The 21,223-nt window shown below is 44.1% G+C and overlaps 1 protein-coding gene across 1 annotated transcript in view; it reads left to right on the forward strand.

Moving 5' to 3' along the window:
• The window catches only part of MAMLD1 (mastermind like domain containing 1), a gene marked incomplete at both ends in the record, with an annotated part of 37,693 nt that extends 16,967 nt beyond the window's left edge, over positions 1–20,726 (forward strand). Inside the window, 3 exons of the mRNA XM_080624476.1 lie at positions 17,736–17,882; positions 19,336–19,417; positions 19,705–20,726. Coding sequence (XP_080480602.1) covers positions 17,736–17,882; positions 19,336–19,417; positions 19,705–20,726 — 1,251 coding nt within the window. The remainder of the gene's footprint in view (positions 1–17,735; positions 17,883–19,335; positions 19,418–19,704) is intronic.
• Positions 20,727–21,223: the final 497 nt, after the last annotated feature.

The raw sequence follows: 21,223 nt of genomic DNA on the forward strand, positions 1-21,223 counted from the left end.
CTCTCATTAACTGTCTTGTTGGTTCTTGTTTGCTTAAGGCAAAAATGCAGACTGCCCATACCTGTGTTGTTCGCTGCAGATTAACATCTGATTTTGCAATCCTTACACATCTCAAATTCCTTTTGCTGCAACCAGGACTTACAAGTTCTCCAGGAATAGCGTCGGGTTCTTGATGTCATTATTTGTGATTCTGCAGTTCCCCAAAGTGTGCTAATATTTCTCAGACTGAGGTAGAATCATTTGATGTGCAAGTTCGTATCTCATTAAAGTGAAATATTGTTAGTGAAATGTGAATGGTGTTCTATTATCAGAAAATATTACGTGTTTAATGGCTTAAGAGTGCTTAAGGTCAGCAAGAAGAGAGAAATGCTGGTAATATCACCATAGACTGTGTGGTGGTCCTGAAATGGGGTAAATCTTTAACTGAAAAAAGTTTTGCTAGACATACTGCTGTTTTCTCATCGGTGTTTTAGGACTTTGTCTAAATCCCCAACATTTATTTATGTTGTGTTTTACTTAAAAATAATTATTATTTAGTAAGAACTGTTTTTATTAAGAAAAAACATTTTCAGTGAGGGGGAAACGGACAAATCCACTTTGTGCCCAGTCCAGAGCCTGAGCCTCCTTTTCCTCCATAGGTGGCACACATCTATATGGCTATAAATTTTAATTCTAAAAAGAACTGTGACCTTTATCAGGGACCCTATGTGGAGTAAGATTAGAAATGAACTCATGACTTAGGTGTACAGCTCCATTATAGATTTATACTATATAAAACTACTGTGCTTTAGCTTGCAAAGGTTTCCTCTGTAAGTTTTCTTACTTTATAAAGCATTTGCCAGTATGGTGAGCTAAAATCTTGCTCACTCTGATTTCTTTTTTATTCTACTTATGATAACAATATTGAGGCTTTTCATAAGATGAAATGCTGTCTAGCTGCATTTAAAATACACATTTTTGCCTATTTCTATCTTACTGAAGTTAGAGGGAAGGTACCTACTAGCCATTTAGGTTACTGTGAAACTTAACTGAAAGTAAAGTTGAATTGTACTCTGTTCTCCTCACAGAGCCTATTTTTTCCTTCTAACTGGGTAACTAAAAGGCTTTTTACTGCTGCACTAACATTTTCCAAATAAAACGTTTTTGCCAGTTTCTGAAGAAACAGCAGAACAAGTATGTCCTTAGACATGCTGGACGGAGTCCTGCACCATGGATTATAAACTGAAACAGCTGGCAAGAATAAGGAATTAAAGTAATCCCTGATATTAGGAACATGGAAATTAGATGACCTGTATATGCCCTGTGTGAGTTTCTAACCCAGTTGCGTATGGGCCCCCCCTTTGTTGCTGCACCTTTATGGCGCAGAAAACAGAAGTCCAGCTATTCAGCTGGGAAACTGGAACACATGCTTGAGAATATTATGGACTTTAAATGCATTGTATTTTTAACAGTAGCTCGTGATTAGAATGACAGGAAGGAAATGAGCAGAAAACATCCTATTCTATCTCTATATAAAATCTTGCTTGTGAAAGATACAGTTACCACCATAATGATTGGATGCTAATTGATTCATTGTGCTGGGAGACAAGTGCTGAGTGGAGGAGCCAGCGGGGTCATTTTCTTGCTCTAGCTCCACTTTGGTTGTTTGCTGAGGAAGGGCAGGAGAGGGTTATAAAGCCACTACGTTCAGTGCATGTTTTTCTCAGAAAAGAAGAGACACCGCCAGCCAAGATCTCTTTCCTTTGGAAATTGTGGCTGGGAAGGGCCCCTTTGGCTCAGCAGACAAAGTGGGCAGGCAGACAGCCCCTTTCCTGAATCCCAGGCAGGCACCAGACGGCTGAAGGAAGAGAGGCACCAGGCTGAATTAGATTGCCTCCTGCTTTGGACAGTAAGGCAGAGGCAGGCTTAATTGCTTTGCAGCTGTTCATTTTTTCTCCTTCTCCCTCCCCGGCCCTCCTCTCCCTCCTCCCAGCTGACCCCGGTGCAGCCACAGCTCTTACCCCAAGGAAACCACCCCAGCTTGCGGAGACGTGTCAAGGGTTTCAGGACTTGTTTTATCAGCCTTGATATCCTCCCCTCAAGTCCGGCAGCAAACAGGAAGAGAAAGGAAAGTATTAAGGAAAGAAAGGAAAAAAGAAGACTCTTTGGTGTAACCTAGTGATTTGTGCTTTTGTGCTGGGTTAGTTTGTGCACTGCTCTGTGAATGCTGCTTGTGGCAAGGGGCAGACTGGGACAGGGCAGTGATAGGCAGATGTCTTGGGTGGTATCACAGAGGCAGCTGAGTGTCATTGCTGGCATCCTGTTGGAGTGGACAAACCCAACGAGCCCCCTGCGATGTGGCACTCCCTGCAGCAGGATTTATGAGACATTTGAGATTTCCTCTCCGGAGCTGATACCGTTTACGGAGATCTCCCAGGCTGCTGCCAGGCAGCGTGAATGTCAGCTGGGGTTGATTTGCCGGTGCTCTCCCTGGTAAAAGAGTCTCGACACTGAAATGTTCTTGACCTGACTATTAAAGGAAAAGCTTTTATGAACCTCAGAGAGCTTGCAGGGTTCTCCAGCCCTTTAGAAACTGGCTCAGGCCAGACTCGCAGATTTGCATGTATCTCATAATCCCAAACTGTCTGAACCTCATGTTTGTTCAGGAAATAGTTTGTTTTCTTAATTGCTCTGACTCCACTCCCAGATTTAAAGATCCAAAAACGTGTTTTCGTGCCCTAGCAATGAGGCCGCTGTCAGCCTTCTGCTCACCTGCTTTGCTTGGTTGCAGCTTAGCCAGCCTTCCTGGGTCTGTTCACCTCCAGCAGCAATGTCAAGCTAACCCAATTTTGCAGCTGGTATCAAGCGCCAGAGGCAAGCTTTGTAGATGTCTCTTTAATTCCTGCACTTGTAGAATTTAGTGTACATTTTCCCTCCAGTTCCACTGACTCACACAGTCCTTGGGGGCAGAGGCAGGGGGAGAACAAGAAGGCTATAACCCAGGTCTAATTTACTCATCTGGTAAAGCCAGTCGTCAGTGAGCCTTTCCCCTCTCTGTCCACAAAGATAGTCCCTCTCAGGAGTCTGTTTGGCCTCCCAGTTATAATTATGGCATCAGTAGTTTCGTACTTGGTTGTTCTCCTGGGCCAACTGCAGCTCCTCTGTCAGGGTGTCGTGTCTGGATGAGAGCATTAAACATGGAATGCCTGGTGAGCCAACAGGGTGAGGCAAGGTATGCAGCCCGGTGCTGTTTGGGAGCACGGGCTGTCATGGCATGCTGCTCTATTGATAAGGGACATATTTGTTGCTTATGTTTTATGAAATCCTTTACAGCGTAACAACAAACCAGTGCAGATTTGTAAGGCACAGAACTATAATGGGGATCTTGGCTCAGGGCCACTGGAGAGATAGAGGGTGTCATTCCTGGAAAGGTGCATGGGTACCAGGTGCTTTGGTGGTTGGAGGGATTTGTATCTGTAAGAAATGGATTTAGAGAGAAGGTACAGTAGCATGTAAGTGACTTTTTTTCCCTAATCTGTTCAACATGCAGCCTACAATAGCTCTGCCAGTTAGATTTGAATTAAAACCGACTTCACAAGGTACAAAGGCTCTCGAGCCTCATTGCCAAGACCGGAAATCCATTGTGGCGTCCTGATTAGTGCTGGTGAAATCGGAAACCTTTCTCAGGGCAGATAACAATCTCACAAATGAAAATATAACCTGTTAATCCTGAATTTTAGCAAGGATGGTTATGCAACTCCAAGCCAAATGCAGGATGTGTCCTATCTGTGTGCCCCTTGGTCAGAAAGGATTTGCTGATAGGGAAGGGTGGGATTGCACCCCTGCAGTACCCTCTCCCAAAAGCATCCCTGCTGTGGCGAGAAACAGGAGGAGGGGTGCTGGGGGTGAGGCTCAGCACAGAAATTGGGGGTCATGTGTTGGGCCAGACCCCTCTAAAGCTCTTAGCTGAAGCATCTTAAGATGGGGCCTCTAATGTTCTTCCTCCTGTAAGTCCTGAAGGAAGGGGTGGTCTGTTGGGACCATCCATGCTTTTGCAGCCTCATTATAGTCCCTTTAAATATGAGTAAGAGTAAGTTCTGTTTTTTTCCTATGTTAATAACCAGTTCCAGGGTATAAATAACTCTGCAATTAAAACAAAACACCTAACAATTTACCGTTAGACACCTATGCAATCTGCCAGATCCTTGACTGTGCAAGGAATTTTTTCTCCTGCCCTGAATATTTTAGGATTGTTTTACAAAAAGCGCATGGATGCTCCAGTCATTAAGTGCCAACCAGGGTACATTGTGGCACCGGGGAGCAGAGAACAAACAGCTATGCCTGTGCTGAGGCTGTAGAGAGCTCTCCTTTTGGACATGCAGACATGGTTTGTTTGACTGCTTCTGTATATTGACCTTTGTTTTTGAAGAAAAATGCAAACAATCAGGATTGCTTTATTGTAGGACCCATTAACTCCTTCAGAGACTTTGTGGTGTCTGTTCGTAAGAGCAGCACACATGCGGCCATGTCCTGCAGTCTGAGCTCTGCTGTGTTGGAATGTTTGCGGGCAGATGCTGTATGGCCCTTGCATTGTGCATTTGGAAGATCCAGACTATATGTAAAACTATATGGAAATAGGCCTGGGGGCTCTAATCACATTGGCCAAGGAGATAGGGGTCATGGGGAGAGGGAAGTTCACCTCTCCTTTCAGTGGGGAGGCATGGAGTGCTGTCTCCCATTTCCAAGAGACTGTGATGTGTTTGATGTGGAGCCTGCAAATGGAGTTGTTTAAATATACAAGCATGCCTAAAAATGTAAAAATAAAAGCAGTGCTATTTTAAGACTCTAGAATCAGGGATTATAAATAGCCCAGCTGGTGTGTTACTCCTGGCTGGGTGTGCCGGTCTTAAAACATCACCACAACTGTCACTTCCCTTTGAAGCAGCTTGTTGGCTAATGACCATGGTGGTGGAGCCTCCTCCACATTTCCATATTCTCTTGATAAGCACAGGGGAGTGATAAGATGCTCTCCAGGCTGATGAGTCCATCACACAAGCCTCCGCTTTGCCTTTGCACACACCAATGGAAAGGCAGGTGCATGCTGGCGGGAGCCTCTGAAGTTGGGATTCAGGGGCAGGAGGTGGTGTTAGCAGGGTGAAGGGAGCTCCTCTGAGCACCTCCTGTGGGGCCAGGGCTGCTGAGCCCCCGACTAAAGGCAAAATAGTTGAGTGGTAAAGCGCTGGTTTGGGACTTGAGATGTGGGTTTAGTGCTCTCTGCTGTCAGCCTTCCTCTGGGACACATCTTCCTGCTTCCATCATTTAGGCTCCTTTTGTGGACAGTGGAGGAAAAATATGTTTAGAAGGTAATTCCACCTCACCGTAATGTGCATCTCTGAGATATGATGAATGGGTGAGGAAAGCCTGGACAACACACTTGAGCTTGGCCCTTGTGAGCTGGACATACCTTTAGTCTCCATCTTTGGAAGCAGCAGCAGCTGTGCTGATTCAATATACCAAAGTCTGAAGTTGAGTGTCATTTAGGTTCCTTCAATAGCCAAATTCTTAACTTTCTGACTCTCAGAAAGCGTTTTTGTTTCTGGCTGGTTTTGCAGTGTGGTGGCTGGAAAGAACTATGTTTGATGGTGTTCTGCTGCCTTGTTACTGCGGGCATGTCGCTGGGGGACAGGTTCTTCTCTGGCGTTGTTTCCAAGAGGAATTCTGGCCGACTCCTGCATGGAGTAATGATATGTTTATTTGCAATGTATGGAGCCAGGAGATATCTCTGGGTGACAGGGAACTGGTAACTAGTACACAAAAGGAGGCAAGTTTTGCACTTAACCTGTAAGAAGGGTTGTTTTGGTCTAGAGAAAACAACTGTAAAACCAAATAATGATGGTGTTCCAACAGGTCTGTAGTGGTGCTCAGGACAAGGTGCAAATGTATCTGCCAAGCCCCTGCACTGGTAAGATGGCAAAATGCAGGTTATTCTTATCCAGGGAGCTCTAAACAGCTTATACTGAGGAGGTGAAGAAAAGGGAGCTTGTTGGCTTCTTCTTCTTTTTGTAATAGAAATGAGCCAGGAATCTCTCCTGGTGCAGCTGGGTCTTCCTCAGAAAGGGGGAGCTTATTTGATAATCTCTCAGTGGAGTAAAGCTTGCAAATAGGAAGTGTCATCATCAATAAACCCTATCAATAACACCCTGATATTTGAAGGTTTCAAAGTGTTCATGCTGAATTCTTCCTCCATAGCTTGTTTGTAACACAGGAGCCATGTCCTGACATGATGCTCCCTTGAGCAAAACAAGCTACTTGTATTTTATGGTGATAGAGAAGATGATTTCCATCAAGAAATTAATGGGGACAAAAGCGGTGACAAATAAGATCTTACATGTTCAAAACCGCTAAGCTGACAGCTCCGTTTTCAAACCTGGATGTCTTGAACTAACCACCCAGAAACATTATTTTGGCAATCCACTGTGGGCACCTGCATTCTCTGTACTGCTGACAATCAGGGAGCTTCTGGGGGGGGCCTGGACATGGATATGGAAAGTTACAGGTCAGAAATTCAAGCACTTGCCCAAAAGTGAAGTTGTTATTCCGGTGTGAAAGCGGGGACTTCTCCCACTGCTGGCTGTGGTCAGAGTTGCTCCTGGCAGGCAATAGAAGGCCTGATTTAATGCTCCATGTCCTTTTCCTTTACCCTGAACTCTTAATTATGCCTGCATTTCAGTGCAGATTAGCAGCTGTGCAGAGCCCAAGCCCCTCGGGGCGCAACGAGTGCCCCATCCCCTTTGCCTGGCCCTGGGCTGTATTTACAGAGGAGATCCGTGGCTCTGCGAAGATGCGCACGCACACGCACGCTGTTACAGCACGAAGCAGCTCAGTTTGCTTTTTATTCCTCCTCCCCCTCGCCTTCTTCTTTTCTATAATCGTTGCAAAACAGGAACAAATGAGTGTGTCACTTTAAACCATGAAACCACTTAGTCCGTAAAGACAGATTTGGCGTCTTTGTGCTGGCAGTGACAGGCCAGCCAGCACTCCATAGTGATCCCACTGTTCTCCCTCTGCCCCGCACCCCGCCACCTCTCCCCACCCCCTCCGAGATTTGCTCCGTGTTTGCCTGCCTCTGTTTTTGTGGTTAGTAACCAGCAAAAGAATGGAATGGATTTAATGATTTGTTGGCTGCGGTGCTGGCATGATTAAGTCAATAAAGCTGCAAGCTGAAAACAGTGTAGTTACAGTATATGACTTTAACCTTGTTAATGCATGTTTATGTCCTCCTGCCCACTGTATAGCTGTACGTTGCATAAAGAAGATCTGACCAATCTTTAACCCATTAAATAATTCATAAAGTGAGAGCAGACATCAGCTACTTGTGGAGCGGATCAGTAAGCTTGGGGTCAGCAATAACTTCGGCTCCCTGGATCATATCCAGCATGTTTAAACTCTGGTGATGTCACCAGGCAAGCTTCTAACCTTAATCATTTGGATGGGAACAAAGGGAAGTTAACTGTTGACATGCGGTGTCTCTGCAGAAGAAACACTTGCGGGTGCTCTGCAACACCTCTGCCTTGCAGGGAACGTGGACTAGCTCCAGGCTCTTGCTTCCTTAACACGCTTACCTATTCCCTTAGAGCAAATATGTCACTGACCAAATATTCAAAGGCACGTTTCCTAGAATCCTATTCTCTTAAGGGACAAAGCCACCAAAATCCCATAGAATTTCAGGGGAATGTTGGCTGACTTAAGAAGATGATATTTAGAGGCGCCTGGATGTTTTATCATCACGGATAATTTTTTAATCAAAGGTATTTCCTGCTGTGTAAATGACAGAGGAAGACACATAACGGGGATGGAAGGAGGCAGAAGCCAGGGATGCTGAAGAGGATGCTGAGTGAAGCAGGACTGTTCTCACAGCAGTAAAAGCTCTCAAAGTGAAGCATCAAGCATGACTTGTAGGAAAGTCCTAGGATTCTCACCTGTAACTACCTCAGCCAGCCTCTTACTTCTGGATTCTCCAGGTGTAGCAATGTCTGTAGTTGTTGCAGCAGCTTCTTTTGCCGGCACTTAAGGAGCGAGTCATGGGATCACAGGATGTGTTTCCAGGACATGCTGCGCTCCGCTGGTCTGTGCAGCGAGGTTAGATAGAGGCCTCAGGGGATCATTACAACTTGGTGTAGTTTAGTGCTGTTCTGAGATGCAACCAGCTGTGGCCGGACCCAGAGGAGAGATGCAGAGAAGAGGACATGACAAAGTCTTGTGTGTTGTCTGGAGCAGAAAAAGCCCTTCCACCTCTCCCAGGTGAGCAGCATGAAGTGCAGCTCTGCTGCAGGTCTTTGGGTCATAACCTGAGGGCATGGGAGAGGCACCGTTTCAGGAGGCTGAAGATGTAACCCCTCACACTGCCCCAGGTACTGACCCTCATCCTCCTACTCAGGGGGTAACTTTAATTCCTTTTGAGGGGAAACTGAGAGAGAAATGAAGCAACTTGTCCATAGTCATGTGAAGAAACTATGTATGATGGAACTGGGGACTGAACCTGCTCATGTGAGCCCAAGACCATGTGGCTGGCTTTTGTCCTGTGACTCAGTCATGAAACTCACTGTTCAAGATCATCTCCTTTAGAGGTAGCTGGGGAGTTCACCTTTAATGATCCCATTTTCTGCGTCTCCTTCTGACAAATTGCATGCTCACAGTCTCATGAGCTAACCCTGCACAGACCTCAAAGATGTGCATGTCTTCATGACTAGGAGTAGTGGGGCTATTAAAAACACCCAAGTAAAAAGTCTCACATGGTTATTTGGGAGCCAGATGGCTGCATACAGCAGAGCGTATCGCAGAATCCACTACATCAGCCCAGTAGTGAATTTTCCAGGTGCCAAAAGAGAGGCACCTTGTGTTGGAGATTAGAGGCGGGACCTTCAGTCTGCTGTTGCCAGCATCTGCAGCCAGAGACTGGAGGGGAGACTGACCCCCAGAGCTAGAGCTGATTACCCTTAATCACTCACTTATTCACTGTTTCTTTATGGGTGTGCTAATGAAGACTCTCAAATTAATTTACCCTGCTATTTTTTTTCCCTTGGTTGGTTTGGTTTTGCCATAATCCAAGCAACCCTAAGCAGCAGTTTCTGCTTAGGGGAAGATGCTCCAGAATTTATGGCAAATCAAAGCTGATCTGAATAGAAATTCCATGTGCTGTTTGCTTTGTTTTCAGCTTGGAACGTCATGTCATGTGCCTGAAAATCTTTTCTTAGTGGTCTATTGATTTCAATGCATGAACCCACATACACCTAGTGATGTTTTATTATCACTCACCCACCATAGGGTATATAGCAGCTGGTAATTTTTGTGTGCTGACTGCATTTTTTTTCTGCTTGATGGAAAGCAGAGTCACTCCAAGCATATGCTAATGCTGAATGGGGGGGTCCCAACTTCTGACCCATAGCTAATATCCTGCAAGTCACATGAAGCTACCAAGGATTCTTGAGCTGGAGTTCGAAATGCCTATGTTATCAGCAAAGAAACACCATTAATTGCTTCTAATATGTCATGCAGTGGCTAAATGACAAGATCCTTATTAATATGTGTGTATATCAGCATTTTCAGCGTGTGTGAGGGGGAGTATGAAGTGGTAAAATTATTTAAAATTAGTGGGGAGTATTTACAGGAAGGCATAAAGAACTGTCAGTTGAGGAAAGCAGCATTTTATGTTCTTGTCCCATATGACCTTGCTCCAAGGACAAATCAGAGCTTGATGAAATGAAGCTGCAGATGGCTAGTGATCTCAACTCTGTAATAATAAAATGACACAAGAAAAAAATGAGACATCTACAGTTTGTAAATACAATCTGAATGGAAGGGGAGAAAAGGAATTTTTAAGGGGAGATTGAGTTCAGTTCAGCTTCGGGTGTTTTAATAATAATTTCCATTTAAAAAAAATAATGGAATTGCACCTTGTTCCCCATACTCAAGGTCACCTTAATGCATTTTTCTTTTTCAGCATCTTGGTTTTAAAAATTTGTTCACAAGGACTACCTAGTCACAGCCTACTTTGCATCCATTGTTTTAGCATGTTATTTATCACTGCATATTGTTGTGTAAGTCATGGTGGTGATTTTTGGCACTTGATTGGGCCGACAGTCTGATACAACCATTTTAGATGTTTGTATAGGTTCATCTGTTCGGAAATAGTAAGCTTGTGAAAGGTTTAGTACTGAAAAAGTGATGTGATACTTCATGCCAGGGTGTGCTTTGTTTGTGCACTTACATGAGAAATCAGGAGTATAAGCTGTTGGGTTTTGCATGTGGGCAGGTTTTCATGCAAAGGGCTTCTCAGAAGCAGTTAGGCAGGCAACTGCTATTGAAAGTTAACAAGACATAGGCATCTACCTCTGCAAATTGACCCTTTGCATGAAAGAAAAAAGAAATACATGGAAACATTAACTTATGATAGGAAAAAGAAATACATGGAAACATTAACTTAGAGAAATCAAGGGATTCACTGAGAATCAGTAAGAGAAATCTCTGACTCAGACCACCTCACTGCCGTTCACAGAGCTTTTCAGAAATGGGCAGAGGACTGATTTGTCCCATTAGCTCAAGAATTCCCGATTTTCCCCTTCTTAGAATGAAATATTCACTTTTTTTCAATCAGATCTTTTCTGCTCTCCCTAATACAGAAATTCACCAGCCAGTCATTGCATTTCCTGTAGCAGTTTCTTCTGGGTGTCAAGCTAACCCAGCTCCTTTTGAATCTCAGCAACACCTCTGAGAGCATGCCTTGACATAACACAAGGATTGCTTGAGTCAAACCACTTTATAGATACGAGATGTTGCAGTTTGTCATCACAGCTAGCACAACCTTGTAGAGACAGGCAGAAGGACTACCAGCTGAAATTGGGTGAGCTAAATACAGTTTTAGATTATCTCATTGAATTTATAGGCAAGCTGCCCTCCATGGGAACGAAAGCATGGTGTCAAGGCCTGGAGAATCATAATAGCTGCACAAGCCAAATATAAATATTTTGTTCTTTGCAGAGAATTCAATTTGGGATCTTGACTCATGTTGTATAGACAGGTACAAAACACCCATCTCTGCATCTTTTGATATATAAACACAAAAACAATAACATATAGTTTATGTTGACATATGGGGGTGCAAAGACTGGTCGGGATGAGTCCAGCCCTAGAGTGTTCTCAAGCGGAGGAAAAGTGTGTTAACGCTGCAGGTACTCAGGTCCCATTGCCATCAGGGGTCTGGCAGAGCCTCTGTGCTCTCTCTTGCTCCTGAAAGGTTTGCCTTTCACTCGGGATGGTGGAGCAAAGCTGTTCTCTGGGCTTCCTTTACCTATGGCCTGGCAGTTCATCTGGTCCAAAGGATCTCTTTGTAGGGGAGCTGCTGTTGCTGGAGTCTTGCTCGTGCCTCTTTACAAGCACCACAGTTCCTGGGAGGCTGTGTGTGTCTGTGACACACCAACTCTCCCATCCAGGTTGTGCCTCAGGCTCCTGGTTGCTCCCAAAGCCATTTGCTATATTCTTTCTAACAACATGGTGCTGGTAACAGCATCACAGCTTGATTTCAACCTGCCTACTAAAGGATGCATTTTCATCTAAGAGAAAAATCACTGTTGCAATAATTCACTCTGGATTTTCTGTTTTTCTGTTGCTCTGATTGCTTCTGCTCTTTAAGGGCATGTTTTGATGGATGAAACCAGCTCTGAAAATACTGGTAGAGTCTTTGCACAAAAGCTTGATCTAATTTGATTAGTTTTTTTAAGAGAGGAAGTGGGCTCAGTTTCCATCTTATTTAAATTCTAGATGCGTTTTTAAAAGCACTTTGGATACTTCAATGGGATTTTGTTTTGTTTTGAACAACATTCAATATAATGAGCAGCTATAGGGAAATTAGTGTTTCATCTTCTTTGCTTGAAGGGAGGAGACCCTGACACAATCAGTAGCCAGGTGTGGCGATGTTGTAATTGCTTCTAGCACAGGACTAGCTTTGAAGGAAGCTGTACATGCTAGTGCCATATGAAAAGAAAGAAAAACTTTAAAGAACTTCTGTTTTAGAAACAGAACCATATCCTCATGGATCACTTACAGTCTTCAAACAAAGCCTTTTCCTGACTGACAGCCCCCCAAGATAAGCTTAGAAACTTGAGTCTGGTAGTATTTCACATGCTTGTATAGCAAGTAAATGGGTGAAAGATGGGTAAAAAAAGATTCATCGAGCAGCAAAGTTTGTTTTATCAATGTTCATACATTGGGCTAAAACAAACATGCAAACAAACAGAAAGCTTTGGAGCCTTTCTGAACTGAAAGGCTGTTTTATCTTGAAGAGCATCTCTGAATTGTGAGCAGAACAGAGGAGAGAAAAAAAGACAGAAAACTTCCAAAGAGCAAATAGAGAGTTTTGTTAAAGGCAAGAAGCAGAGGCAAGAAGCATAGGTAACCTCGGACTTCCATGTGAAGCAGATGATCATGGCATCTCACAGACATTGCACTCTTGACTGGGTTGATACCGTCATTCTGCCAAACCATAACCCTGAATTTTGTTTGCTCTGTTTGTATGCATTGGCCAGACAGATTTACCATCTTGGTGTCTACTTGGATTAACAGCTGTGGAGGCAATGATCCTCCTTTGTAAAGGCAGTTTTCTATAGGGCTGCACAAGGTTGCTAGACACCAGGAGTCTATGTCTGGCTTCTCTGCAGGCCTAAACACAAAACTCTTATACTGTGAAATTCTATGGGTGAGGCAACTTTAATGCTACTAATGTTTTAATTGTTTAGTTCGTAGCATTTGTAGAGTCATTGCACCTAGGAGTCCTAGACAGGGACTTCAAAGGAAGGTGCTGCCCAGGCATCCACCAAGGAGATGCACCACCTACTAGACAGGAGACAATGCAGGCAGGCAGGAGCTCAGGGAAACACAGAGGCATTAGGTTGAAACTAGCATTTGCGTTTCCTCAGCAGAGTACAGAACTCCCCATATGTAACAGATGTTCTTCAAATACAGAACAAAACTGGGTTAATGAAACTTCACCCCACCCCTAGAGAGCAGCTGTCCCTCCTGGGAATACGGACCCACCTCCAGTCCCTGGCTGAGCACATCAGTAGTACAAGCTCTTGTCAAGTCCAGTGCCGTGTTTTTCCTCTCTTTATTCTTTACTTGTTCATTTGTTACTGTGTGATGTCTTGGTAAATACTTCAAGTATGTTATCTTTGGTTACCAAAATAAAAATGGAAAAAGCAGTTTGTCCCTTTCTTATATTTCTAGCTTGAAATATATTCTATATTTCTTACATTTCATCTACCTTGAACCGATCATTTCCTTCAGTCTTTCCCTTTTATGCCAGGGTGCTGTGGCTCATCTCAACAGCTCTTCTGTTTTAAGCTCTATAATTACTGGATTCAGACTGAATGCCCCATTGAAAGTGGAGGGAATATTTCTCAAATCAGCATTGTCTTTTGAAATGCAATAAACTTTTCACATGCAGGTACTGTAGGCATTTTTAATTAGACGTGTTTCTGTTCTTCCACTGCTGCTGACGCTTTCAGTTAGGAAGTGCAGTTCTTCCTTGACTCTACAAATATCTGCTGAAATTTGCAAAGCTGCCTGTCTCTCTCTCAGTAACCTTGCTGTGACCTGGTTATCTGTTAGAACCACAAAGAATTCAGTCTCTAATTAGTCCATCTGTTAACTATTGAAATTCATGGCTTAGTTTTATTGTCTGTGTCTGTAACATAATGCTGAATGGTCTCACCTGGCAGCTGATTTCTTATAAAGCAAATGTGCCTTTCCAAGAGCCGTTTTGGTGCAGATAACTGTCTTTTCAGCATTGGACAAATGACTCTGTATAGCAGCCTGCCGTCCCCCTCATGCCCTCACTGAAATAAATTGTACATCTCCAATAGCTCTGGGCTTAAGTCAATACAATTTAACATGTACATTTCTTTGTTATATTCTTTGGAGTTACACCATAAGAGCAGATGGGAAAGTTTAATAATGATAAATGAGTTTAGTTTTTGCACATAGTCCTAAAAAACAATGCATGCTCTTTATTAATGATTAGAAGGATTTTTACATACTTGCCAAAGAGTGATTAAAGCTCCAGCTCAGATCCTCAGAAAGTCTTGCTTTTAAATTCTTTTTGGACTGTTTGTTAATGAGGATTCAGAGGAATTAGGGGCCATAAATTTCTTCATTCTCGCTTAAGTGAAGCCACAGAGTGATTGCTGGGTCTATAACTAAGTGCTGAGGACTGGAGTTCATCAGCAGAACTATTCATCTCCGTGCTTATTTACTGCAGTTGTGCATCTTGTACATAATCAGATGATGGGGCTGGGCAGGTCAAGCCTGTGAGTGGATGTTTAGAAGGATGTAGATTCATAAATGTACATGGTAGGTCGCAGTGGGACTGTTTACACATTTGCCATTAAGTGGTTGCCTGAATGTTTTATTGGACCAGACCCACGCTCACTGCAACTGGGTGCAGTGATCTGCAAATGGCTTTGCCTAGCCTGGACAGCTTCCCATCAGGCACCAGCTGGCATGAACTGGTTTCACTGGGCTTTCACAATTACAGCCAGTGGCTGGATACTGACACAATCAGTATATGTTCCTTCAGACCTGGAACCTGATTCTTTTCTGCTTTGCTCTCAAAACTAGTGCATGAGATACTAAGTCAAAACCATGAAGTTAACCCCAGTGCCTTTTTGAACAAAAATTGCCATATTAGAAAGCTCAGGGAGTGCTGCAGGAGGTCCAGACCTGCTGTGTGACACTTTCCTTGGCAACATAAACCCATGCTCTCCAATTCTAGGGCTGTGTGGTGTGCTGTTTAGTTAGGGATTCTGCCCGTTTGATGTTTTAATATAAATTTTTTGGAGGGAAAAATGGCAAAAAACCCTGATACCTACATACAAACACTTTTTTAAGTTAAAGAATAAGAATCCCCGTGGCCATCTATGCCCTGCAGTTTAGCTTACAGCGGGCTTAGATGCAGGAGCCTTTGGGTGTGAACACACACTTCCATCATTCCCAACTTCAGCACTAGAATCCTCCTCTTTTTGCTGCCTTCCTGGATTTTAAAATGAGATAGCCCAAACTATAGACCAGTTAAGATTATGGCTTGTGTGGCTTGGCCTTACTGTGGGAAGGAAAGTGATTTTTCTTAGGGAGTGATGAAAAGGGAAAATGTTTAAAGTTCATTAACCTTTGGTTCAGATAGCAGTGTCCTTTAGACTACACCAGAGCTATTCTTAGTCATGACGTTTAAGTAGTTATTTTATAGTGTAAGAGAATACAGTAGTTCCCACTAGTGGTTAAAAGAGAGAACTTTTTCTTTTCTCTTTTTTTCGCTTGCTTTTTTTTTTTTTTTGGCTTAACCTAAATGTGAACTGTAGAAGGCAAGATTTTGAATTCATTCTTTGTCTTCCCATCTATGGTATTTTGTCCTAATTTCCCCAAAAGCAAAATGTATGTCTATAGATTGTGGTTTTAGTGGCTAATTACGTGTTATACAACTTTGCTCTGAAAAACTCAGCAACCCATTCTGTGTATTTGTAAATGAACTTCACTGATTGTCATTATTGCTATAGGGTGCCTGCAGAAAATCCCATATAATTAAGCTGCTGTATTGCCACAGCACAAGAGCAGCAATTAGTAATGTGATTTACACTTCTTTACCATTAATAATATGGAAAAATCAACATTATTTTCTTGATGATGTTTAGAAGAAATTAGAATGAGGTGGACATGATTAGGAAAAGAGACTTTAATGTTATGACTTGTTAATGCAATAGCTCTGAGCAAGACATCAGGATGATTGTCCTTGCACTAAACTCATTTGCTTCAGTGAGCACAGACCCTCTGCACGCAACAAGACAAGTTTGGAGGAAATTGCATAGATGGCAGGGATTTTGGTGGCATGAACATTTCAGTGCCTTTCATGTGCAGAGTACACAAACTGAATCCCTCCACTTTCAAATATTCCCCTAGAGGCAATCTGCATTATTCAAAGCTTAACTATGGCTGCAGAATCCTGTCTGACATGAAAGCAGAGTGCTAGCTTTACATGAACTTTCATATTTACATCTGTAGTAAATCATATTTACTTTTCTCCTGCTCTCCCTCTTTTTCTGTGGGAGAGAGGAGGTAAAATGGGTAAGAGGGAAGGGAGAGGAAGAGAGAATTACAAGTCCAGCAGAATTGTAAGCAAAGCACCAGTAATAAAGACTAGTCTTATGAGACTGCCCATGAATAGGAATGATAATGAGAGCAGTGATGAGCTGCAGGTCTGTGTCTTTTAGTAAATTATCTAGCAGGCATTTACATTTCATCAATTGTACTTTTGCATAATAGACAGAAGTGCTACAACAAAAGGAGGCACCATAAAAATGAGTCATTTCAGTGACCTTCTTGACAATCAGTCTTACAAAGAATATCTTGGAAGGAGTTTGGTGATTCCTCATAGTGAAGCTGCTGTGGAAAGGTGCCCCAGGCCCAAAAAGCTTGCCTGGTGACAAATGCCTTTCAAGGCTTTCTTATGGCCATTCTGAAACACTGCTCGTATCCTGTTTTCCCCATCTGAGCATGCTTCTAATTGTCAGATGTCAAAAGGCAACAACCATTTTCTTCTTGCTTATCTCCTGATAACATTGATTCTCAAACAAAGGATGTGGGCTTCCATTTTGAAAACAAAGGAAGCATGGCCCAGCTAAGGATGCCGGATATAATATACAAACTTCTCCCTGCCAATAATAACAAAAGATCATAAATAATGTAGACACTGGATGTGAAAATGGAGAAAGGGGAATACACTGGTACTGCTGTTCTGGGGACAGTGCTCACAGAATCTTGTCCTCAGTCAGGCCTTGACTTCTTCCCTAGTTTTTCGTTTGTATTTCCCTGACCACCTGCCAGCACCAAAGATGTTTAGACTTCAATACTTTCTTTAAGTATTTTTCCATTTTGGGTTGTGTCTTCCTCTGTTCTTGAGAATATTCTTTTCCTCTTCTCTCCACAGTGCTCTTTCTTTGAAGGCAAGTCCACCTGATGAAAAGCACCTCAGATGTTTCATTGAGGACTTATAGTGAGGCCAGTTTGCACCACCCAGGAGTCAGACCCAGTGCATCACTGATTTGTGCCCAGCCATGACCTGACCATTCTCCTTTCACAATTGGCTATCCTCATTTGTCCACTCACAGAACACACAAGAACCACTTAATTCCAGGCCCATGTCTTCTTTCTTCCTTTCTTGGTCCCTGGTCTGAGGGCACCTTTTTCCCTCTTCTGCCTTTAGTTTGCTGTTTGCTTTTCCTGTAGGCTTCTCCTTTACATTCAACTGCCAAATCCTACCCTCATGCAACTCTTCTTTCCTTATGTCTTTCAGTGTAACAGTTGGGGAACTGGTGGGAAATGTGACGCTTTACTCACATCCCTTCTGCCAGCCAGGCTGCCATGTGACTCCAGTAATGGTAGTGAATCAGTCCTGTAGCCTTGGGCTAGTCACAAAGAATTTTGGATTAACTTTTTTTGCTTCTCTCACTTCTTCTTGTGCTGATCCTCAGAAATCAGAGCAGTCCCCTGCCCCTCACTGTCCTCACCATGATATGCAGGTCCGTGTGAACCCACAAGGTGTTTTGGCCTTGGGACAGCCAAGGACTGGAGAGAGGGCATCAGCAGAGAGGATAAGGGCTTCTGTTGTTATCTCCCTGATGAGATTCATTTTCTTTTTTCATCTTTCTTGGCAGGATCAAAATCCAGGAATTGTTGCCAGACTTCAGGAGCCGGGCTCCATCCCAAGCGGAGGCTCTGTGCCGGCACCAGCCACGGTGAATGGGTACACGATGAGGAACCATTTACTGAAGCAGCAAATAATGAAACGGCAGCTGATGCAGGTACAATGCTGGGTGCCTCTGTGGGTTGCTCTGCTGTCCACCTCACTGGGAAGGACAAGACTAACTGTCCTAACAGGAATGGGGAAATCACCAGTCAGCAAGCAGAAAAAAGTGACCCTGGAACTGCTGGCTTGAGTCAGACTAGGGCTGTGGTGAGTCCAGGATGTCATGCCCAAGGGAAGCCAAGGCCAAGTGCTGCTCAGCAAGTCCAAGTGCAGATCTGCCCACTAATGTGCAAGGGAAGGATTCAGTCACCTCTGTATCATTGCTGTCATCCTTGGTCAGCCACAATGCTGGGAGGGAAGATGCAGAGAAGGAGAGTGAGTCAGCCCCAGGAGAGATGTCCTCCATGTATTGCTTTTCACTCTGGTTCCCTTGGGCTTTACCAGAGCAGATGTTAGACTTCAGTTTGTCCTGGACTTGGCCGGTCTCTCTAGCAACAGAAGTCCCTGTACGAGTTTTGTAACATACTGTGTGAAGGAGCAGGGATAGAGGAATCCCACAGACAAGTTGGGTGAGGCAGCGCTGAACATGTGCCTCTGAGTTCTGAGCGTGCCTCATTTTTCCCATTCAAAGAAATGAGGAGTCTCATTTCTTTGGATGGAAATGAAATGAGAAGTGGCTCAGTAAAACCCTCAACAAAGTACTGTCCTGCTTATTGATCAAACTCCCTTTCAAAACCAACTCTGCCTCTTTGCTGTCAGTTGGCTTCAAGCTTATCTGTGCTGCATAGACACAGTGGGAGCCAGGCCTTGGCTTCCACTGTCCACAGAGAGTTCCCCAGGTCCACAGCAGGGATGCAACTGCAGCGGTGGGTTCTGGGGTTAAATGGTGGGAGACACAACTCAGGTCACTTGGAGAAAGCCCCCAGTGCCTTGCTCAGGGTCCCTGGCTTCCTGTGGTCTAGTGCTAGCTGCTTAGAAGTGGCAACCAGCACAAAGTGAGGTTACACAGGAGCAGAGCCATCCTGCAGACAGGGTAATGGCCACCACACCATTTGTCGGTGTGTCCCTGCAATACTGCCACAGATTCTGTTCACTAATAGACTTCCAGGCACCTTTTGTCCCTGGATTGAGTACTTAACAGGACACATCCAAACAGTAAACACAAGAGGCACTGAGGAGATGCCAGGATTCCTGCAGCATCTGGCTGTGCTGCACTTCCTCATAAGCCAGTGACACGAGGGTCTCTGTGTTTGTCCAGCTCCCCTTGGGGCACCTGTACAGCATCTGCTGAAGGCTGCGCTTCCTAATGCAGGGCTGTTGTCAGGGCACCTTTGCAAGAAGAGGCATGTGAGCAATTAAGACCCAGCCTGAAATGAACTGGGGGGCGTGTGTGGTGTGTACGTACAGGAGAGGTTGTTAATGATGACAGTGGCTACACTTCAGTTGTCTACTGCTATTCTTGCTTGTCAAGAAGATGCAACTTGAATGTTATGCCCCTTGTTTTCCAGGAAAAGCAGAGACAAAATATGCTGGGAGTAACATCTGAGCAGAGGAGTTTATTTGCAGCTCAGCAGATAAATCAGTTTCAAGGTAAGGAGGGAAATGGCGTGCTCTGAAAAGCCTTGAGGAGCTAGTGCCTAGGGTCTGATTAAATACAGGGCACTTAATGATCCTCTGTCCTGGAATAAAAGCATTTCATGTTTTATCACATATCATGAGATTCACCAATTTACTTGTCACTCCAGTAACAGCTGTTACAAAGAACACAGAGAGGCCCATGTAATGAAAGAGAAGGACAGAGCAGCAGCTTTTTAAGGCTCTGCCATGTTTCCAGGGTGAATGTGTGCTCACCAGCTAACATGTCTCTTTGTCCGCAGCTGTGCAGCAGCCCATTCCCACTGACTGCAGCCAGGTGATGCCAGCTCCTCCGCCCAACCACCGCATGCTGCCATCTAACCCAGCCATGCTTCAGAGCACCTTGGGCTCTGGCATGGCCCCAGCCACCGCCAGCCAGAGCAGCGGGACAATGGTGATGATTCCACACAACCCTGGCAAGCAGCAGGGGATTTTTCCACCTAATTCTGACTTTAACATCCCACTGCGGCCGAGCCAGAACTCACTGGGCATCAACTCAGGGTGCCAAACAGTACACAACCACTCTGCTGTGCGGCCAGGAATGCCAATGATAGGTTTCAGTTCTGGTTCCTTAGCAAATCACTCTGCAACTCAGCAACACTTGAGGCAGCCGGGTATGCCAAGGGTCCCTAACGTCTACCCCAACTCATCTGCCCAGATGTGGACGCCGACCACTGTGCCAAGAATGCCAAATCAAAGCCAAATGGATACCAGCATGCAGCAGTTCTCCGGTAACACTCTCTTCTCCAAACAGAACGTGAGGCCAAGCGCAGCAGGTCAGCAGTTCTCCCAGCAGGCTGTAGTGCCACCTAATCAGATTGCTCCCAGCGTCCAGGTCAGACAGATGCAAAAACTGAGCATGGGCCAGTCTGGCCAGGGCTTGAGCTCAATGAGTAATCAGACCTTGAGACACAATTTAACCAGAGCACCGCTGCCAGCTATGAATGTTATGAAATCAATGCCACAAGGAGTGTCCAGTTTTAACCAGCTCAATCCTGCCCCGGGCCTTGGCCCACCAAGCTACTCTTCCTCAGGCCAGCCACCTGATGCCTTCAACAGGCTGAGTGCCACCGCCGAGCTGCCGCAATACGATTTTGTGTCCCAGCACAGCAACTCCATCATGCCTGCCAACTGCAGTGACACTGATTTCCTTGACTCTCTCATGAAGAACAGTAGCAGCAGCAACGATGAAGAGTGGTTGAACAATCTGACAATGATAGATGACATTTTGGGACAGCACGCTCAAAGCTCCGGACATGTTTAGCTCAGAGAAAAGCAGTCTCGTTGTAAATAACATACGTATGGCTTTTGAACAGAACAGACAGCCTGGGAAAGCCAGCGCCTCTTTCAATACAGAATGAATAGACTCAGCCAATTCTTTGCCTGCATCAAAGTTTAATGTTGGCAGTTTTTCAGATGACTGTATATATTTGAATATTTTGTAAATTATGTTTTCCTAAACCTTAAATGTAGAAGTATTTATACTTCTTTGCTGGACTGTTTGTAAATAAATCTATAGCGTAACTTTTGGTTTTATTATAGGGATTTCATTATACCTTGTTATAAATATGCAAATAATATTGTTAGTTTCAGTAATACTGTGTATTACAGCATAAACTTCTTATGTTTTTGACATAACTTAACACATGAACTAGGGGTGTCATTGCAGCCAGACTAAGCAGAAATCAAATGTGGCATCTGTTCTCCCATATCACGAGAAAAGATTGAAAAGTTGCATTAAAGAACCCATAAAATCCATAA

The sequence above is a fragment of the Psittacula echo genome (genome assembly GCF_963264785.1).
Source record: "Psittacula echo genome assembly, chromosome: 8".
Taxonomy (NCBI): domain Eukaryota; kingdom Metazoa; phylum Chordata; class Aves; order Psittaciformes; family Psittacidae; genus Psittacula; species Psittacula echo.